This window comes from Hemicordylus capensis, chromosome 2 (assembly GCF_027244095.1).
Source record: "Hemicordylus capensis ecotype Gifberg chromosome 2, rHemCap1.1.pri, whole genome shotgun sequence".
NCBI lineage: Eukaryota > Metazoa > Chordata > Lepidosauria > Squamata > Cordylidae > Hemicordylus > Hemicordylus capensis.
The window spans coordinates 216,220,638-216,241,785 of record NC_069658.1 but is presented as its reverse complement, the minus strand read 5'-3'; the positions used below and the strand labels follow the sequence as shown (position 1 = coordinate 216,241,785).

The 21,148-nt window shown below is 46.3% G+C and overlaps 1 protein-coding gene across 3 annotated transcripts; it reads left to right on the top strand.

Moving 5' to 3' along the window:
* Positions 1–138: 138 nt before the first annotated feature.
* Positions 139–17,522, top strand: HSD11B1L (hydroxysteroid 11-beta dehydrogenase 1 like). Of its 3 annotated transcripts, none has more exons than XM_053292607.1 (8): positions 139–240; positions 1,095–1,309; positions 5,682–5,812; positions 5,910–6,021; positions 7,849–7,940; positions 8,777–8,870; positions 10,208–10,373; positions 13,316–17,522. In XM_053292607.1, exons 2-8 carry the CDS (start codon positions 1,225–1,227, stop codon positions 13,500–13,502), a joined length of 867 nt encoding a protein of 288 aa, XP_053148582.1. In that variant the 5' UTR covers positions 139–240; positions 1,095–1,224; the 3' UTR covers positions 13,503–17,522. The 3 variants fall into 3 exon arrangements, with proteins under 3 accessions (XP_053148582.1, XP_053148583.1, XP_053148584.1); XM_053292608.1 differs by having other exon boundaries at positions 193–278; XM_053292609.1 differs by lacking the exon at positions 139–240 and adding an exon at positions 816–898.
* The last annotated feature ends 3,626 nt before the right edge of the window (positions 17,523–21,148 follow it).

The following is a 21,148-nucleotide window of genomic DNA, read 5'->3' as shown; positions in this document are numbered from 1 at the left end:
CACCGTCCCCAGAGTTACTTCTTCTTCTTCTCCCAGCTATAAACTGAGGAACGTTTTGCCACGGTAGCTGTCATGGCGTCCTGTAAGGACTTGTTGAAGCGCTCTGAGCATGCGCCAGTCTGATCACATGCCTTCCCACGAATACCTGCTCTACCCGTCTAACTCTATGGCTGTACCTCCTGGTTTCGGCGACGGTCTTTAAGCTCTCATTCGCAAGAGCGCTCAGCGCTCTCGTGCCTGGTACGGGGACGGGGAGGGTGCACGAAGGAGCTTGCTAGGTGTGCGTGCATGCTTTTTGTTTTGGAAGTGGGGTATTTGCTTTGCTTTCATTTGACAAGTGTGCTTTATTTCTATTGGCACCGTCGTTCCCAATGCGAGAGGGTCGAGCACGCGTCTGTTAAAATCAATGCGACGCAAAAAGTATTTTTACTCTGGATCTCGCCCACACTTTAGAAACCGTTCGATCACATCTTGATATTGCAAATATATTTTTCTTTCTTTTTAAAAAAAAATCCTGTATCTCTATATCTAGGGATGTACATATCAGGCGATATAAAACAAACAAACAAACAAACAAACAAACAAACAAACAAACGAATATCTATATCCAACTTCTTCTAGCTCACGTAGTGACTTTTGAACTTTCCTGCCTTATTGTAGTAAGCTCTCATTTTGACCCCCCCCCCCCCCCGCGCGCAAGCTTGCTTTAATCTCTTGCTTGTATTTATTTTGCAAACTTGGAAATCGACAGATCAGGTTCCGTGAGCTTTGGGGTGTGGTGGCTGGCAGTGTGTGTGTGTGGTCATCTGATGGATTGGGTGGTTATGTAAATAACAGCTCTGAGAAAGGGAGAAGAAAGCTAAGCAAGTGTTGGAGAGACAGATCTGAAACTGTGCAGGTTAATGTTGATATTTTTTTCTTTGGCCAGGAAAGTCAGCCTGCCGAAAATCTCTGCTTTCTAGCTTTTTTTTTAAAAGGCCAAGTTGCTAGTCCTCATGGCAGGCTGCCAAGATCAGTTCCCCCACAATGCTTTGCAAGGCAGTGCTGATTAAAAAAATCTAAACTAAGAGGAACTTTGCTCTGTTTCTCTGCAGGACGTGGAGAGGGTGTGAAACCACCACCACTGTGCGCTGAGGTCTCCAGCTAGCTCCTCGCTCTTCTAGTTACGGGCTTGCACCTTCAGCAGCCTTCTGCTTGGTGCTGCGCTTTTCTGAGGGGGCAAAGATGAAGATTGTGGGTCCGTTTCTTTTCATCCTTGCTCTCGGAGCTGCTTTGGTGGCATTCTTCTGGAGAGACACTTTTGAGCCAGGTAGGTGAGGGAAGCAGTGCCAGGAGGGAAGGAGGTGGGGGGGAAAACAAAAACGATACAGAGACACTAAGAACATAAGAACAGCCTTGCTGGATCAGGCCCAAGGCCCATCTAGTCCAGCATCCTGTTTCACAAAGTGGCCAACCAGATGCCGCTGGAAGCCACAGGCAGGAGTTGAAAGGGGCATGCCCACTCTCCTGCTGTGACTCCCCTGCAACTGGTACTCAGAGGCACCCTGCCCTTGAGGCTGGAGGTGGCCCACAGCCCTCCGACTAGTAGCCATTGATAGACCTCTTCTCTATGAAGTCATCCAAACCCCTCTTAAAGCAACTGACAAACTGATGCTTAGAAAATTAATTTATTGCAGAGTGTTGACAGGTTGTTTTCTTTGGGGCAAGCAAACGTGCACTGTTGTCTTAGTATAGCAGTTCATTAGAACTGCCTAAATATTTATGGAATAACCTCCCCAGTGAGGTTCGCCTGGCTTCATCACTTGGTTATTTTAGATGTTAGGTAACAATTCAAAGGTGTTTCTTTTAAATCCAGTTTTAAAAATTGAACTTAAAAGGTCTTTTGATTTTTAAAACTGACTTTAAAAAACTTTTCAAATTGGTTATTTATTTATTTATTTATTGGTGTGTTGTGATTTCATGTGTTTTACTTCATGTTTTAATGGAGGGCCGGACTGGGGACACTGAGAGGGCGGTGGAATGTATGTGGGGAGGGTGCCGTGTTTTGAGCAGAACACGTAATTGAGGTGGGAGATGGGGCGCTAGGCGGGTGGGGCGCACCGAGAATACGCCCTGTGGGCCAGTCTGAGCCTGTTTTAATGCTGCGTTGACTTGCGAAAAGCTGTTGACAAAGTGCCTTGTCCAAGACTCTTGGGAAAACTGATCAGTCATGGGATAAGGGAGGAGGGGTTTAGATTTGTTAGGCACTGGGATACATTTCGGGGCAAGCAAGGCCTGTACAAAAGGGACAGGCTGTACTTGAACCAAGATGGAACCAGACTGCTGGCGCTTAAAATGAAAAAGGTTGCAGAGCAGCTTTTAAAATGATGCCTGGGGAATAGCCGGCGGGAGCTGGACAGTATCCAGTTTGGCAAATGCCATCCTTCAAAGTGTGAGGGTGCAAAGGATTAAGATAAAACAGAAGGGGACAAAGCAGAACCACATGAAGAGCAGACAGGAGCCTGTGCCAGCTGGTCAAAGGGTCAAAACCTTTGTAAAGTGATGCACATTGGGACGAAGAACATCAACTTCAAGTACATGCTGTCAGTGACTGACCAGGAGAGGGATCTTGGGGTCGTGGTGGACAGCTGGTTGAAAGTGTTGACTCAATGTGTGGCAGCTGTGAAAAAGGCCAATTCCATGCTAGGGATCATTAGGAAGGGGATTGAAAATAAAACTGCTAATATTATAATGCCCTTATACAAATCGATGGTGCGTCCACACCTGGAGTACTGCGTACAATTCTGGTCACCACATCTAAAAAAGGACATTGTAGAACTGGGAAAGGTGCAGAAGAGGGCAACCCAGATGATCAGGGGGCTGGAGCACCTTCCTTATGAGGCAAGGCTACAACACCTGGGGCTATTTAGCTTAGAAAAAAGATGACTGCGGGGAGACATGATAGAGGTCCATAAAATCATGCATGGTGTGGAGCAAGTGGATAGAGAGAAATTCTTTTCCCTCTCACATCACACCAGAATCAGAGGCCATCCCATGGTAAGGAGAGGAGAGCTGGTCTTGTGGTAGCAAGCATGACTTGTCCCCATAGCTAAGCAGGGTCTTCCCTGGTTGCATATTAATGGGAGGCTTGATGTGTGAGCACTGCAAGATATTCCCCTCAGGGAATGAAGCCACTCTGGGAAGAGCAGAAGGTTTCAAGTTCCCTCCCTGACTTCTCCAAGATAGGGCTAAGAGAGATTCCTGCCTGCAACCTTGGAGAAGCTGCTGCCAGTCTGTGAAGACAAGGTTGCAGGATGCCTCTGAGTACCAGTTGCAGGGAAGTAACAGTAGGAGAGAGGGCATGCCCTCAACTCCTGCCTGTGGCTTCCAGCGGCATCTGGTGGGCCACTATGTGAAACAGGATGCTGGACTAGATGGGCCTCCTTGGGCCTGATCCAGCAGGGCTGTTCTTATGTTCTTATGAGAGATAGATAGATAAAGATGGCTCCCTGTCCCCAGAGGGCTCACACTCCCAAAGGGTCCCCTCTGATCAGTATATAAACTTTGGGATGGTGTTCCAAACAGTTCCTGACAGAACTTCTCAGCCTAATCGACCGTGGCCTAATTAACTGATAAGTGCATAGTGGGGGTGGTGGGCGGGGGGGAATTAGAGATTAATTAACAAAATTTTAACCTCCCTAAAATGCAACAAGGAGTAAACCAGCCAGCTTCCAGACGTGTGAAGCAGCAACCAGCTAACTTGCATCCCAGTAGCTATTAGTGTACACACATCCACTTTGGGTCTACCTTATTGAATGCTAGGGGATGCATTTGAGCAGACAGCACAGAAACCATCCAGCTACACTTTATCTGTAGCCCACGTGTCTTGTAAAACAAATAAAAATCTTTCCCAGTCTTTCAGATCAATGTGCCCAAAGTCTGTCCTTAGGAACTGACTTGAGTGACAAATATCTTTTCTACAATGCCATCTGCTTCTGTTAACCTCAGAAAAGGAGGAGCGGATTTCTTTGTAGGTGTCATACAACAGGAGCCTTGAGTGGGGGTGAATAATTTTGATTTACTAAATTACAGGCTACTTGCAGCAGGCACAGAATAGTACTCTGGATAGGAACATCAGAAGCTACCATCTACTAAGTCAGACCCTTGGTCCATCTAGCTCAGTATTGTCTTCACAGACTGGCAGCGGCTTCTCCAAGGTTGCAGGCAGGAATCTCTCTCAGCCCTATCTTGGAGATGCTGCCAGGGAAGGAACTTGGAACCTTGATGCTTTTCCCAGAGTGGCTCCACGCTTTAAGGGGAAATATCTTACAATGCTCACACATGTAGTCTCCCATTCATAAGCAACAAGGATGGGCTCTGCTTAGCAAAGGGGACAAGTCATGCTTGCTACCATAAGACCAGCTCTCCTTTATAAATGGTTCCTTTATAAGCTCCTTTATAAACGCTTCTTTATAAACTGTTCAAAGGCCATCTTAATATACTCTAATTTAGATGACACTAATGATAATTGTTCACAATTTGACCAAACTGTTCTTGCCGTCAGACGAGTGTGCTCCTCTAACCGGAGAGCAGTTCTGTATACCCTGTTCCACCATCTTCAGCTGGGGGTTCTCCATCTGAGGTGTACCAGTCTTAAAATTTCAAACCCCTTCACACCTCGCCCCCTCTTCCTCTGCCTGGGATGTTAAAGTTGGCTGAGTGGAAACCTTTGCGGTCTCCATCTCCAATACATCAAATTTGTTTGGTGAAGCAAGGGTAATTAAATTGCAAACCTTCTCCTTTAGGCATAGCAAACTGTCAATTCTAGTCTGTTTCTCTGATTGTTGCATTTTCTGTAACCTGGGAGGTGATCTTGGGCATTTCTTACCCATTTTGGAAGCTTGTCGCTGACTGCTTTAATTATTCCAAACTCCAGCCTGGTATAATGCTGATAGAGGGAGATTGGCTGCAAACCAGATTTTTTTAGATTGTGAGCCCTTTGGGGACAGTGTTCCATCTATTTATTTATTATTTCTCTGTGTAAACTGCCCTGAGCCATTTTTGGAAGGGCGGTATAGAAATCGAATGAATGAATAACTAAATAAATAAACCACTTCAGTAAAATTCCAATAAAACTTCCTTCTCCAAGAGAAGAGAAAAATCCCAGCCAGTCTGAACAGACCAAAACAAAAACTCTCCACAGATTCCGGGGATGAGAATACAACTTGTGAAAACTAAAACATTCAGCAAGACCAAAGGAGGGAGGATGAGATAATTATTTTAGACGGAACCCCAAACATACTGCTGTGGATCTGTTGTCATTGTAGCTCTGGCCACATGAGAGAAATGATAGTTAAGGGAGCTGAAGATCGGTGGGGCTCTGGGAAGGGGTTCCAGGCATAATGGAGAGCAAGGGAGAAGGGGCGGAGTTCTTTAAGGAGGCAAGACAAATATGGAATGCTAGGCCTAAGGGGCAACGAGGGGAGAGAGCATGTTTAAGAGATGCAGGATGCTTTGGAGTGGTAGTTGCAGAAAGAATCTACCTCAGGCAGGGACCTCAAGGGATAGTAGAGCAAAAAGAAGCCTGCAAAGACATTTACTACCATGCAATGGTTTAAAATTCAGCCGCCTCAATCTGTTATGCCCTCCCAAGGTTTCCTACTGGCTGGCCATTTCTTTTTCTCTCTTTCTCCTCCACCCAGAGAGTCTCTCCGGTGCCCGTGTTCTTGTGACCGGTGCCAGCGATGGGATCGGGGAGCAGATGGCTTATCATTATGCACGATTCGGGGCCGAGCTTGTCCTGACGGCCCGGAGGGAGGCTGTGCTGCAGAAAGTAAGCCTGATGGGGGTGGAAAGAAGGAAGCCACTAGGAGGCTTTTTTCAAAGCCAAAATCATCCTAGAAATAACTTGTCTTTTTGTTTTCCCCAAGGTGACGGAGAAATGTCTGAAGCTGGGTGCCAAGAAAGCCGTTTATTTCCCCGCAGATATGGCTTCCCCCCAGGAGCCTGAAAAACTGGTCCAGTTTGCACTGCAGAGCCTGGGTTAGTTGTCGTCCTTCCTGTCTGTCCCAGCGCTGCTGATGGGAACGGATCGTGTCATTTTAGAGTAGTAATAAGCAAAGAAAAAGAAAGGAGGTTCCCTGCCCCGGGGAGCATACAGTTGAGTTTTGTCAGTGGAAAGGGGACAGAATGGGGAACTTGGTGAGTAGAACGAGTGTTTTGCATATGCCCCATGGCAATCGCTTTGAAATAAAGATGGCTGTCCTCTGTTCGGTTGCCCTGCCCCCTTGGGTGTCATGGAGGTGGGGATATGCCAAGGAACCATTGTGTTCCAGGTGCAACTTGGTAGTGTTGCCTGTTCTAGACCTGGAGAGGTTGTAAGATGGTGCTTTCCAGCAACACTCTGGGATTCAGAGAGAGGTGGTGGCCAGGAGCGCTTTTAATGAGCTTTGGCTGATACATCAGCTACTATGTCCATTTCTAGAGGTGAATGACCTAAAAACAGTGGTACATATGCTGGTAACCTCCAGGCTTGACTACTGTAATGCTCTCTATGTGGGGCTGCCTTTGTACATGATCCGGAAACTACAATTAGTACAGAATGCGCCAGCCAGATTGGTCTCCGGGACAGCGTGAGGGGACCACATAACACCGGTTTTAAAAGAACTGCACTGGCTGCTGATATGTTTCTGGGTGAAATACAAAGTTCTGGTTATTACCTATAAAGCCCTTAGCGGCTTGGGCCCAGGCTATTTAAGAGAGCGCCTCCTTTGTCATAATCCCTGCTGCCTGTTACGATGTTCTGAAGAGGTCTGGTTATGGTGGCCACTGGCCCGTTTGGTGGCGACCCAAGACCGGGCTTTCTCTGTGACTGCCCCAGGGCTTTAGTTAGAATATGCTCCCTGCTTCTTTTCTGTTTGTTTTCAGGAAGAACCTCAAGATTCTCGTGTTTTCTCAGGCTTTTAATTAGAATTAATTTTAATAATATTAGATACTTTTAAAAAAATAATAATTTTATTCTACTGTTTTTATTGTCATGTATTTTAATTTTGGGACTCTTAAATATTTTAAGTTTTGTACACCGCCTAGAGATTTACATATCAGGCATTATAAACATATTTTATTTTATTTTATGTTATTTTATTTATTTGTTCGATTTCTAGACCGACTTTACAGAATAGCTCAGGGCGGTTCACAAATATAACAAAACAGTTGAAATGAATGAATGAATGAAAAAATAAATAAAATTTCAGACAGTCTTTCCCATCCCTACCTGGAGATGCCAGGGCCTTGTACATGCAGAGCAGATGTTCTGCCATTGAGCTATGGATGATCCTGACAAATGCATGCTGAGGCAGAACCCTCTGGCCCACTGTGGCCTACTCTGACTGGCAGCATCTCTCCAGGGCTTTGAAGTGGAGGTCGTTCCCAGCCCTACCTAGGAATGCCAGCGATTGAGCTTGGGATCTTCTACATGTAAAGGGTAGGAGAAATGCCTGTCTGAGACCCTGGAGAGCTGCTGCCAGTCCGGGTAGACAACACTGAGCGAGATAGATAAAGGGTTTGACTCAGCAGCTATATACCCTTTATATAGCTGAGTGGAAGAGCATCTGCTTTGCATGCAGAAGGCCATAGGTTCAGTTCCTGGCAGCATGTCCAGGCTGGGCTAGGAAAGACGCCTATATGAAGCCCTGTAGAGCTGCTGCCGGTCAGAGTAGGCCGTCGTGGCCCTTATGAACTGGTGACTTGGTGGCAGGGAGTTTTATACTGTGGGCTTTTTACGTAGGCCAACTTGAAGGTCTCTGTAGGTGGTGAGTGGCTTGAGAACTGCACGTATGAATAACCTTCATCTGTCTCTTCTGTATCTAGGGGGTCTGGATTATGTGGTTCTCAACCACATTGGCTGGTCCCCTTTCGAAATGTGGGGTGGAGACGTGAACCACACACGCTGGCTGATGGAGGTATGTGGGGCTGGGTTAGGGGCTTGGCAGGCAGGTGTGGGGCAGAGGGCCAGAAGGAGAAGACACAGCAGTAAGGTGGCTGGGGTCTGGTGCCAGTCAAGCAGCAGCAGGCCAGAGACGGAGCACATGGTTGAGGATGGAGGCAGAAAGGGGGAGTAAGCTTGGACTGGATGTCTGGCTTGGAAGCAGACGTTTTTATAGGGCTTGCTGCGTCCTCATTGGCTTGCCGGGTCAGCTGACCCTACTCAGGTGGGGTGTGTCAGCTGACAGTATTTAGCTGGGTACTGCAGCCTAGAGGGCGCCCTTGATCCACATAGCCGAATCTGCCTGGCTTGCGGAGAGCAGAGCTCGGGTGGCAGAAGGGATGGCGCTGTAGCTCCATGGTGGAGCATCTGTATTGCACGCAGAAGGTCCCAGGGTCAGTTCTTGGCAGCACCTCTAGGTAGGCCTGGGAAAAGACCCTTGCCTGAAACCCTGGAATGCTGCTGCCAGTCAGTGTTGACAGTTCTGAGCTAGATGGATTGAGATTCGGACCCAGGATAAAGCAGCTTCCTGTGTATCTATGATTTGGAGACCCTGGTTCGAAACACACACACACACACACACACACACACACACACACACACACACACACACACCCCTCTTGCACCTGAACTGATATTGACAAATTATAGAATTTAAAAATGGAAGGGACTATGGAGGGTCTTCTAGTCCGCCCCACTGCTTGCTCCAGGAATCCGCTGCAAGAGTTTATGACATATGTAATTACAGTGTAAATATGCTTTTTCTTGCTTCCTCCAAAAACTTCCCTATCTCTTGTTATTCCCTGCTTCCAGGTGAATTTCCTTAGTTATGTGGCCATTGCCTCAGCAGCTCTCCCTACACTGATTGAGAGGAAAGGGGCTATCATTGTGGTCTCTTCCCTTGCAGGTGAGTGGCATGTTCCTTTTGGGGCGTGTGTGAAGACTACATTTCCCAGCATGCAGTGTGACTGCCCACCCTCTTTCCCCGATTGTGGCCCGGGCTCTCTGGGCAAGGGAGTTTCTGTCTCAAAAGGAACGCAGTAGAAATGCAGTTCCCCTGGCTTATCTTGGTTGGACCTTTTAGAAGCCGTTGTCTGAGCAAGAGATACACTCTTCCCAATTAAGAAAAAGATGCAGTTGACATGTCTTGATTCTGATGGTTATGTATCTGTAGACAAGATCAGTATATATGGGACTTCACACATTAGCAAGTAAAAGATGGGTCCTCGTCCTGAGAAGGTAGCTTGTAAACTGCTGAGCTTTCACCACATATTTTCAACTGGGAATGCTGACGGAATCTGCCTCTGGTGAATTTCAACCAGGACGTTGAGGTTCCGCTCTCCGAGATAGGTTTCACCCCAAACGTGCAAAAACATTGTTTCGTGTGGATATTTCCACATTTTGAAAAGCAGGTAGGGAGGTTTCCCTGCTCCCTTTTCTATGTCTTTGCAGTTAAAATAGCAACATCAAAAAACCCAAACCTTAACAAGTATGTTGAAAAATGAACTATTTCCCCCTCATTCCCAAAGGCAACCTAATTTAAAAAACACCACTTTCTGTGACTGTGCAATCACTTTTTAAAAATCAAGACAAATATTTTTCTTTTCTTTTCTGTTTTTAAAAGCATTGCAATGGTAGGTTTATTTTTCATGTTTCCTTATTTCTGCCCAGCCGCCTCCTCAGTTTAGGGTGTATGTGCCAAATCCGTTCTGACAATCCAAAAATGCGGAATTCCTGCTGGAATTTAAACAACGTGGTAAAAATGATCCATTTTGGTCACCTGGAGCCCACTCTTAACTCGCCAAAGGCGACCATGTGAGTGGCTGCTTCTCAAGCCCCGCAGGAGGAAAAGGACTAACCTCAACTGGTCCATGAGCCAGCCCTGCAAATTTTGGCCATCGATGGTGCAATCTTGGTGGACAAATGCTCATAGTGATTTTTGACAACGACTGCCCCCTTAAAGATGTATGATAACACCCTGAAAGCTGAAAGCCTTCCAATGCTATCAACACTTTTCCATCCCCAGGGGTGCAGACCTTGTCAAAGATCACAACCACCCCAGCTACACAACTTTGGCCCGCCAGCTGTTCTCAGACTACAACTCCCATTATCCTCAGCCACAGTGGCCAGTAGTCAGGGATGATGGGAATTGTAGTCCAAGAGCAGCTGGAGGGTTGAGGTTGTGCAGTCCTGTACTAAATGGATGGCTTGCTTTTTAAGAGAAGTAAAGAAATCTCATTTCAGGGAGACTAGCGACCCCCTTCACGACCTCTTACTCCGCAACCAAGTTTGCCCTGGAGGGCTTCTTCGGATCCTTGCGGCAAGAGCTCAACATGCAGAAGAAAGACGTAAGCGTTACCCTCTGTGTCCTCGGCCTCATTGACACAGAGTCGGCTTTGACGAAAGTAAGGTGGGTGTGGCTGAGATGACCCATAACCCGTTTAAAGGTCTGGGAGATCCAAACTTCTGTCCTCATCTTAGGGAGCAGCATGGGTAGCCCTAACTTAGCATGACTTCAGGATCTCCATCATAAATGAGACCCCTGATTCAAGCCCACTTGTGCCCAGTGGTGGGTAGTTGTGCTTTGGTGTGGCTGCCGTTAATTCAAAAAATCATAGAGGGGTCTTGAAGGCCACCTAATCCACCCCTCTGCTCCTTGGAGGAAATCCAGACCTCTTGCAGTGGCAGGCTCTTCTTCGCTGGACGTTTTCAAGCAGAGACTGAGCTGTACTTTGTCCAGGATGCTGTAGCAGTTTCCTGCGCTGAATGCGGGGGGTTGCACTACATGAACTCCAGGGTCCTTCCAACTCTAACGTTCTGTGATGATCTAGAGCAGGGATTCTCAACGTTGGGTCCCCAGATGTTATTGGACTTCAACTCCCATAATCCCTAGCCCCAGTGGCCTTTAGCTGAGGATTATGGGAGTTGAAGTCCAATAATGTCTGGGGTCCCAATGTTCAGAATCCCTGCTCTAGAGCATGCCCAGTGGATGGCTGTGGCTTGAAGACCTTCAGTGAGGGAGAGCCCACCACCCATCTAGATCATCAGTTCCATCATCGAACTGCATTTACTGCTAAGATGTTTCACTTAATGGTCAACCAGAATAAGTTCCTCCTGGAACTTAAGCCTTAAGGTCCAGGGCAGCAGAGAGCATGTCTTTCCTAGTCCCTGCCCTCTATATGACAGCTCTTCAGAGATCTGAAGATGCTATCCTGTCTGCCTCGGTCTTCTCTTCTTCAGGTTAACCAAACCCACTTCCTTCCAACCTTTCATCATAGGGCTTATTTTTCAGACCCCTCACCATCTTCTGAACCCATTCCAATTCGTTTCCGTTCATTTTAAAGAATCCTACAATCGGTGTACCCAGAGGCCATCTAGTCTAACTCCCCCCCCCCGCTCAGTGCAATGGGCCTTCTCCATTGCTGCCCCGAGGCTTTGGAACACACTCCCTGCTGAAATAAGAGCCTCCTCATCTCTTACAATTTTTAAAAGACCCCTCACCATCTTCTGAACCCATTCCAGTTAGTTTCCGTTCATTTTAAAGAATCCTACAATCGGTGTACCCAGAGGCCATCTAGTCTAACTCCCCCCCTCCCCCCCGCTCAGTGCAATGGGCCTTCTCCATTGCTGCCCCGAGGCTTTGGAACACACTCCCTGCTGAAATAAGAGCCTCCTCATCTCTTACAATTTTTAAAAGGGCAGTCAAGACGCATTGGTTTATCCAGGCTTTTAATTAGATACTGTTTTAATTGTGTTTGAATCATTTTAACTTTTAATTTTAATTGTTGAAATGTTTTAATCTTTTATTGGCTGTTTTTATTGTCCTGTAAACTGCCCAGAGAACTTGCGTTTTGGGCGGTATATAAATGTAATAGATAGATAGATAGATAGATAGCATCCCTGTAGTGATGAGCTGGGAGGGTGGGCCTTTCCTAATAAGCGAGAAGGCCTGGGAAAATCAAGACAGAAGGACCAGTCCAGAGGACTGGGCAGGAACTACATGCACAGCCACCAGCAGGAGAAGAGAGAGCTTCTTTTTTTAGTTCTGTCCCAGGAGTGTCCTGAGGAAGCAGCTGGCCGAGAAGCTGCCGGGGGGGAAATGGGAGGCCAAAATCCCTGCCTGTGAGTAATGAGATAGGGACTCAGTTAGACGCGTGAGGGAAGTTATTTTCCTTTACTTTATGCCTTGAATCTGAGTTGCCTGGTTAGTGAGAAACACCTCTCTCTTGCAATCTGCTTTATGAAGAGACAGTTGTTCTTATTGCACACCTTTCTCTTTTAAGCTAATAATAAGCCTTTGTTGCTGGTGTGCCCCCCTCTTAATTTTTGGGTTACAAGACCAGCTCTTGTAGAAGGGTGGAGAAAAACCCTGGAACACTGGTCTTGTGGTAGCAAGCATGACTTTTCCCCTTAGCTAAGCAGGGTCCATCCTGGTTGCATGGGGATGGGAGACTAGAAGTATCTGCACTGTAAGATATCCCCCTCAGGGGATGGAGCCACTCTCTGGGCAAGAGATGAAGGCCTATGCACTCCCCCCCATCCCTTGTTTCTGCTCCCTTGCAACTGGTATTTAGAGGCATCTTGCCTCTGAACCTGGTGGTATATAGCCACCACACTAGCAGCCATGGATGGACTCATCCTCCATGTTTTTGTCTAAGCCCCTTTTAAACCCATGCAGACTAGTGGCTAATGCTATCACATCCCATGGCAGAGAATTCCATCAATTTAATTATGCGCTGAGTGGGGGAAAAAACCACTTCCTTTTGTTGGTCCTAAATTGCTTGGCAGTCTACTGAAATAAGAGCCTTTCCATCTGTGACAGCTTTTAAAAAGCCTTTAAAGACACATCTGTTCACCCAGGCTTTTAATTAATATGGTTTTAACGCTGTTTTAAAATATTACTTTAAAATTTTTAAATTGTTGTAATGTTTTAAACATTTTGTTTCTTTGTTTTAACTAATCTCTTACTTTTTTTGTTTTTGTTTTGTTGTAAACCGCCCAGAGACGTAGGTTTTGGGCCATATAAAAATACGTTAAATAAAATAAATAAATTAAAATTCAGTTTCATGGGATGACCCCTAGTTGTAGTGTTCTGGGAAAAGAAGAAACATTTCTCTCTCTCTCTCTCCACTCTTTCCATACCTTGCATAATTTTATAAACCTTCTCTTCTCTAAACTAAAAAGCCCCAGATGGTGTAGCCTCGTCTTATAAGGAGATAGAAGTTGTAGGCACGAAGCACACTTTCTGCCTTCTTGCATGGTTGGTTTGTGGACTGTAACCTCCTTGGGGCAGGGGCTTAGCTATCTGACTCCATCAAGCAGGTGATAATGAGAAGACTTGTTCCCTTCCAGGGGCGTGACGACCATGACAGCAGCCCCGGCATCGGAAGCTGCCTTGGCCATTGTGAAAGGGGGAGCCACCCGGGCCATGGAGATCTTCTACCCCTGGAGCACTTGGTGGCTGTGCCAGATTCGAGACTGGTTTCCATACCAGAGGGACTGGGTCATACGCAAGTTTTATAATTACACCAGTGCCTGAGTGCAGTAAGACGACGCCAGCCCTCCGGTCCAGCGAAAGAGCCTTGCAATCGGAGGGCATCACCATCTGGAGTTGTTATTTCAACAGAGCACCTTGTGAGGATCAGATTGGGTGTCAGCTCAGCCAGGCATGCACAGAGTGCAAATCCCACCCCCCACCCGTATTTCTCTGGCAACTGCAGTCAGGCCTGCCAAACAGCTGGAGCAGGGAAGAAGAGTTTTTCCAGACAACTTCGCCACCTTTCATGACAAATTAAGGTAAATCTAATTTGGTAATGAGAGAGAGAGAGAGAGAGAGAAAGAAGCATGCTGAGCCTTGGCCTATATATTCAGCGCAATGAGGCGACTGAATCCTGGGGTGGTTGTGTGGACAGTCTCCCTCCAGACTCTAGGTGGAGGTTTTGGATGCTTCCCTGCATTCAAAGGAAAAACCCCTCCCTGCAAGGAGAAAATACCACATTTCCTCAAATACAAGATGATGTAACCTGACCAGTTGAGTTTGGAGAGCAGTGGTCCCTTGAGGCTGTTCCTGCTATGTTAATTGAATTAGATGAGATGTCCGCATACTCACCCCACCCTCCTATATCCCGAGATGAAAGGTCTCTATTATTATTAGTATTATTTTATTTATTTGATTTATATACCGCCCTTCCAAAATGGCTCAGGGTGGTTTACAATTAAAACAAACCACTAAAACAGTAAAGAGCTAAAACAAATTAAAAAACCATATAATAATTAACAATTTAAAAACATTTTAAAACAACAATTAAACAATTACAGTGATTAAAATCCCGAAATCGGGTTTTGAATTTTAAAATAAACCAGATATTAAAACCCCCAAATTTAGGAAGGTGAGAAAGCTTGGGTGAAAAGATGGGTTTTCAGATGTTTTTTGAAAATTGCCAGAGATGGGGAGGATCGTATCTCAGCAGGGAGCGCATTCCACAACCAACAGGGCAGAGTTGGGGGCAACTGGAGACAGACCTCCTCAAGTGACCTCAGCGGCCGGTGGGGCTCATAACGAAGAAGATGCTCTCTTAGATACCCAAGGCCTAAGCCGTTTAGGGCTTTGAAAGTTATAACTAGCACTTTGTATTTTCTCCGGAAACCTATTGGCAGCCATCACTAAAGGCATAACATTGTCTCTCCGAGATGACCCAGAGACCAACCTGGCTGCCACGTTCTGAACCAACTGAAGTTTCTGGACTATGTACAAAGGGAGCCCCATGTAGAGCACATTACAGAAGTCAAGTCTGGAGGTCACCAACAGATGTACCAGATGTCTATTATGTAATTCTGGAGATGTCATGTTCTGGAAGAAAGGATGATCCCTTTAAAAATACTAGCCAGGAATGAGTTTTTCAGGCCGGGACGGTTTCTGGTTTGGGGTGGTGGTTCTGAGCCTGGGTCCTGGCCCAACACTGACAGTGTGACCCAAATTTCACCGCCCACTTCACCTCCTACACTCCCCGCCTGAGCCGCAAGTCTTGGGGACTCGGGGATGTGCCGGCAGCTGCAAGGTTGGGCCCTCTAACTTTAACACGAGCTCCTTAGAAGTGAGGTTAAGTACAGGTTATACCCTCACTTATGTGAAAGGAAGAGGGCTCTGGATTTAAGATGAACCCCCCCCCCCGATTTCTAACATGAAAGAACTTGGAAAACACATGTCTTGGATTTGGATAAATATGCTGAGCGCTACAACAGTGCTCTTCAGTGTAAGGCCCGGGGACCAGGGGTAGCCCCCCCCCCACATCAACCCCCTGATTAACGGTTTGTTGGAGCTGTGTGAAGCTTGGGCCAAAGCAGAGTTCTCTGCACACTGTAGCCCTTCCCAGCACTTTCCTGGAAGAGCTCTTAAGAGACCCCGTCCCCACGCCCATCTCTCTTAAAGGGCCATCCCGTGCAGTACTGTGTGGAGGTCAGCACAGTGGGAAACGGCTCTCGCATTCTTTTCCCCTCTCCCCCCCCCCGGAAAAATAATGACGATTACTTGCACTACAGGGACCAGACCAGGCTGGAAACTTTCTTTCTGGGTGCTAGTTCGCTTGCTCCTGTGCTTTTGCTTTCAGGGAGTTTCTCACATGGGGTTGCATAGGCAGGTGCTTTCGATTGAGTCAGGCCCTTGGTCCATCTCGCTTGGTATTGTCTGCACGGACTTGCAGCAGCTTCCCACGGTTTCCACTTTGGGGACTTCCCCGGTCGTAGTTGGAGATGCTGCCAGGGATTGAACCTGGGACCTCCTGCAGGTAAAGGAGGTGCTCTGCCACGGAGCTATGGATGCTCCTGATGACCCTCGGAAGCTGCCTTCCACGGAGCCAGACGATCAGTATATCCAGCTCTGTATTGTCTACTCTGATGGGTAATGGAGCTGTGGTCCCTCCCCAAGCATGGCACCCCTCTGCTTGCCACCTGCAATGGTCCAGGCCACACAGCCATTTGTGAATCCCCCTTCCTCTCTCTGCTGCGGGGTGAGACCATGCCTTGGTGGGGTCCGGTGGCGTCTTTTGGAGCTGTAAAGCAAACAGGCTACCACCGAAACCCAGAGACCATTACAGGCTTCCCTATGTAATGTCTAGTTAAACCTGTCCTTGTCTTCCGGGGTCCCCTGCCCCATGGCCTTGCCCCTTTGCCTGACCCATTTGCTATTGTATCCTTCCTTTTGGCCTTGACTCCTCCAGCTCCACCGCCTGCAGCCATCTGAAGGTGTACTGATCCCACAAGCAAATGAACCTCACAGATCACAGAGCCTCACTGCCCTTTTCTCCCTTGCTTCCCCTTATGACCGGAGCCCCATCCACAGCGCCATAGATCTTGTTCTCCCTTCAGTGACTTTGCCCATTCTCCCTTGTTGCTCCCTGTGCCTGCAACAGAGCTTCATGGATCTGCTCCATTATATGCCCCTGCTGCCCCTTATTTCCGGAGCCCCCCCCTCCCCCGAGCCTCATAGATCTTGTGCTCCCTTCAGTGACTCTGCCCTTTCTTCAGGAGTGCGGGTCTTGTAGCGAGCATGAATTGCTCCCTTTGTTAAGCAAGGTCCATCCCGGTTTGTATTTGAATGGGAGACTACTTGTGTGTGAGTACTGGAAGATATTCCCTTTAGGGCAGGGATTCTCAACGTTGGGTCCTTAGATGTTATTGGGCTTCAACACCCATAATCCCCAGCCCCAGTGGCCTTTGGTTGGGGATTATGGGAGTTGAAGTCCAATAACTTCTGGAGACCCAATGTTAAGAATCCCTGCTTTAGGGGATGGGGCTGCTCTGGGAAGAGTACCTGCTTGCTTGCATGCAGAAGGTCCCAAGTTCCTTCCCTGGCAGCATCTCCAAGATAGGGCTGAGAGAAAGTCCTGCCTGCAACCTTGGAGAAGCCGCTGCCAGTCTGTGTAGACGAGGGAATCTCAACATTGGGTCCCCAGATGTTATTGGACTTCAGTTCCCATAATCTCCAGCCCCAGTGGCCTTCAGTTGGGGATTATGGGAGTTGAAGTCCAATAATATATGGGGACCCAACGTTGAGAATCCCTGGTGTAGACAATACTGAGCTCGATTGATCAATAAGGCAGCTTCCTATGTTCCCTTGCTGCTTCCTATGCCTGGAACATGTTCTCAGAGCTTCGTAGATCAGCTACCTTAAATGACTCTGTCCCCTGCTGCCCCTTGTGTCTGGAGTCCCCACCAGAGCCTCACAGATCCTGCACCCTTAGATGAATCTGCCCTTTGTCGCTTTCTGCCTCTTATGCCTGGAGCGCTTTCCTAGAATAATTCCACTTTGTCTCCTTCCTTCAAATGTCCTCTCTTCCGTGAAGCACAATTCCCTCACCCCCATCTCCTCACCATAAAGAAGGCAAGTTATGTGCAACAAAAATAGATGTATGTTTGTCCGATGTTTACCCCTTTCCCTGCAGTCTCCCTTATTTTGATATCTAGCCTGTAAGCCCCTTGGGGCAGGGAACTGTCATCTTGTTCCCTGGATCACACATGTAGCTGGTGTTGTATAAATAACAAATAAATCTCCTGATGTTTTCGTGATGTGCCATTCATGACCCATACCTTGTAGCTTTGACTGGAGGAGATGAAGAAAACCTCGCATCAGGACGACACTGATGAGGTTCTGACATTTTAAACAGTGATGAATTCCTAAGGGGATCCCAACACACTCCGAACATATTTAATATACTATTATGATAGGCACAACTGATATTGTTATAACTCTTTCTGATTCTGTCATTGGTCTAACAGTCATCTTATGTGATCTATGCCATGGTTTGTCTGTGTTTTCTATATTATGTCTGTCAGACAAGTAGGCCATTACAAATTCAGATAACAGAATACAAAAGTAAAATCAGGACTGGCAGTTTGGAGGCACCATTGAGAAAACACGTTTTGGAACCATTCACCCGATGACCTAAAGTTTTTCCTGTAGAGAAATCACATATCTCGATTAAGAAAGGGAGTACTCCTTTAATAATGTTACTTCACAGAGAAGTGTTTTGGATTTTGAGATTTGAAAATCTGTCACACCGAATGGACAATGAAAAATAGGATTTTAATCATTTCTGTAAAGGGTTCTGGCATGGTTGATAGCTAGCTAGCTTCAGGATCAGGCTCTATACATGGTGAATACATCTTTAATTTCTGTGAGCAATTGGAACAAGTGATACTTTTTAAAGGTATAAATAGGGCTCTGGGTGTGACTTTCTGAAAAGATAAGAAGTAACTGGAAATTATTTTGTATCAATTGTAATAGTCTCTTTGGTAATGAAAGTAACTTTTTACATACAGGAGGCGCTCTTCATTCTTGTGGGTTCTGTTCCTGCCAATTAGCACGAATATGGAAACTGCGAATAAGGAAACCTAAGGGAATCCAGGGGTTGGGTTCTAAAAAAAAAAAAAAAATCAGGAAGGGAGCAGAAATAAGGGTAGAAAACCATGGCACCTTGTTCTCCTGGAATGCTCCCAAAGTCCTCTTATTTTCATTTTCATTTTTTTAAAACAAAAAAGAACCACAAAAATGGTTCTTTGTTTCAAAATGGCAGCCAAAAATGACATCAGGAGTCACTCAGGAACTGTGGATAGGTGAAAATTGCCTATATTTCACTGCTAGACATATTGGGCGGTATAGAAATATGATAGATAAATAAATCCTGCTGTGGATTAAAAAAACTGAGCCTCTAAGACCATCCGCAGATACATGAAACCACAATCCACGAAACCACAGATAACAAAGGTCTGCCGTACATGATCATTTATTTATGTAACATATTTATATCCCGCCCAAAACGTATGTGTCTATGTGGCTCACAATCAAATACAAATTACAACAAAATAAAAAGGATAAAATCACAATTTAAAATATGTTGAAAACTATCAAAATAGTATCTAATTAAGAGCCTGGGTGAAAAAATGCATCTTGACTGACTTTTAAAAAGCTGTCAGAGATGGGGAGGCTCTTATTTCAACAAGGAATGCATTCCAGAGCCTCAGGGCAGCAGTGAAGGCCCGTCCCTAAGAACATAAGAACAGCCCTGCTGGATCAGGCCCAAGGAAGCCCATCTAGTCCAGCATCCTGTTTTGCACAGTGGCCCACCAGATGCTGCTGGAAGCCACAAGCAGGAGTTGAGGGCATGCCCTCTCTCCTGCTGTTACTCCCCTGCAACTGGTACTCAGAGGCATCCTGCCTTTGAGGCTGGAGGTGGCCTATAGCCCTCTGACTAGTAGCTGATGATAGACCTCTCCTCCATGAAGTTATCCAAACCCTTCTTAAAGCCATCCAGGTTGTTGGTCCCTGAATAGCCACCAGATGAGCCGGTGGCAACTGCAGACGAACTTCCCCTGATGATGTCAAAGGGCGGTGTGGTTCATAGCGAAGAAGACATTATTTTAAATACCCAGGGCCTATGCTGTTCAGGGCTTTTTAGGTTATAACCAGCACCTTGTATTTTACCTGGAAACTTATTGGCCGCCAGCATAGCACTCTCAATACTGGAGCCATGGTATGAGTAATCATGGAGAGCCAGTGTGGTGTAGTGGTTAGAGTGCTGGACTAGGACTGGGGAGACCCGATTTCAAATCCCCATTCAGCCATGATACTAGCTGGGTGACTCTGGGCCAGTCACGTCTCTCTCAGCCTAACCTACTTCACAGGGTTGTTGTGAGGAGAAACTCAAGTATGTAGTACACCGCTCTGGGCTCCTTGGAGGAAAAGCGAGGTATAAATGTAATAATAATAATAATCTCTAGTTCATAAGCAATTGCCATAATAAGAGTGCATGTTTATACCGGCAATATTCATGAATCAGTATGTATATTACTTATTTATTACATTCATATCCCGCTCTTCCTCTGAGGAGCTCAGAGGTTATTTTTACCTTCACAACAGCCCTGTGAGGTAGGTTAGGCTGAGAGATACATGACTGGCCCAGTGTCACCCAGTGAGTTGAATAAGGATTTGAACTTGGGTCTTCCTGGTCCTAGTCCAACACTCTAACCACTATGCTACATGTCCTTTGTATTAAAGTGTTTATATAATGCACCACTGAGGGACTGTAAAGGCCAAGCTGAAGACAGATCACCCTGGAGAAGATCTATGTGGTCTCTAAGAGTTGATACCAACTTGATGGCACTTAATCAATCATACGTTATATGAAAGAATTACAATAGTGGATAAGTTTGTTTTAATATACTTTTTTGAGGGGGGGCTATTTTCCATACTCTGTTTGGAGATTAGACTTTCAGCAAGCTCCAGTTTTTACGAAGTTTTATACCATCATAATCTACATTGTTCCACTTGAGAAAGATCAGAATTCAGAATGGAGGTCACTGGAGTGGACAATACATGTGGACTTCCTATGGGTTTTGTAGCATATGTAGACAGTACTAATTAGATGATTTTGGTCAAGTTATTCATAAGAGTTATAACAATTATAATATTATTTAAATGTGTTTGGAGAATAGTTGGGATCTCCTGATTTTTGTATTCACCTCGTGTATAGATCTAAGTATGCATTGTGTTGTCTGATTTTCAACAGTGGAGTAGCCATTTTTGCAACACAAACACTGTATCTTGAATAAGGGTTTCTCAGTCAGGCCTGTAGCCTCTTGTGGAAATAATTGCAAACATCCTCACTCAGCAGGTTACCTAGGAAGCTGCCTTATACTGAGTCAGAGCCTTGGTCTGTCTAGCTCAGTATTGTCTTCACAGACTGGCAGCAGCTCTAGGATTTCAGGCAGGAGTCTTTCCCAGCCCTACCTGGAAATGCTGCTAGGGATTGAACCTGGGACCTTCTGCAGCCAAGCAGATTGCCAGGAAATTTAGGACCAGAAAACGGAGGTACTTTTTCACACAATGCATAATCTACTTGTGGAATTCTCTGCCACAAGATGTGGTGACAGCCAACAACTTGGATGGCTTTGAAATTATTCTTTGAAATATTAAAAACCAGCATTGGCTGCTGTAGACCTGCACACGTGCAATACAAACGGAGAGAGACTTCCTTTCAAGTGCAGCCAAAGAAAAGACGGTTTGAATTAAGGAGGCCACGCCCATCGCCGACAGCAGGCTTCGGAAGTTGTACATAGTTCGCCTCGGGACTAGGCATGCGCAATAGCCGTTCTTCAGCCCGCCTCCTAGGGAACGCTGCGCATGCGTCC

Excerpts from the sequence above, each read along its gene's own strand:
- HSD11B1L (XM_053292607.1), top strand. The coding sequence starts at position 1,225 with ATGAAGATTGTGGGTCCGTTTCTTTTCATCCTTGCTCTCGGAGCTGCT. Across the intron at positions 1,310-5,681 it reads GAGAGACACTTTTGAGCCAG|AGAGTCTCTCCGGTGCCCGT; the intron begins GTAGGTGAGGGA and ends TCCTCCACCCAG. Across the intron at positions 8,871-10,207 it reads TGTGGTCTCTTCCCTTGCAG|GGAGACTAGCGACCCCCTTC; the intron begins GTGAGTGGCATG and ends ATCTCATTTCAG.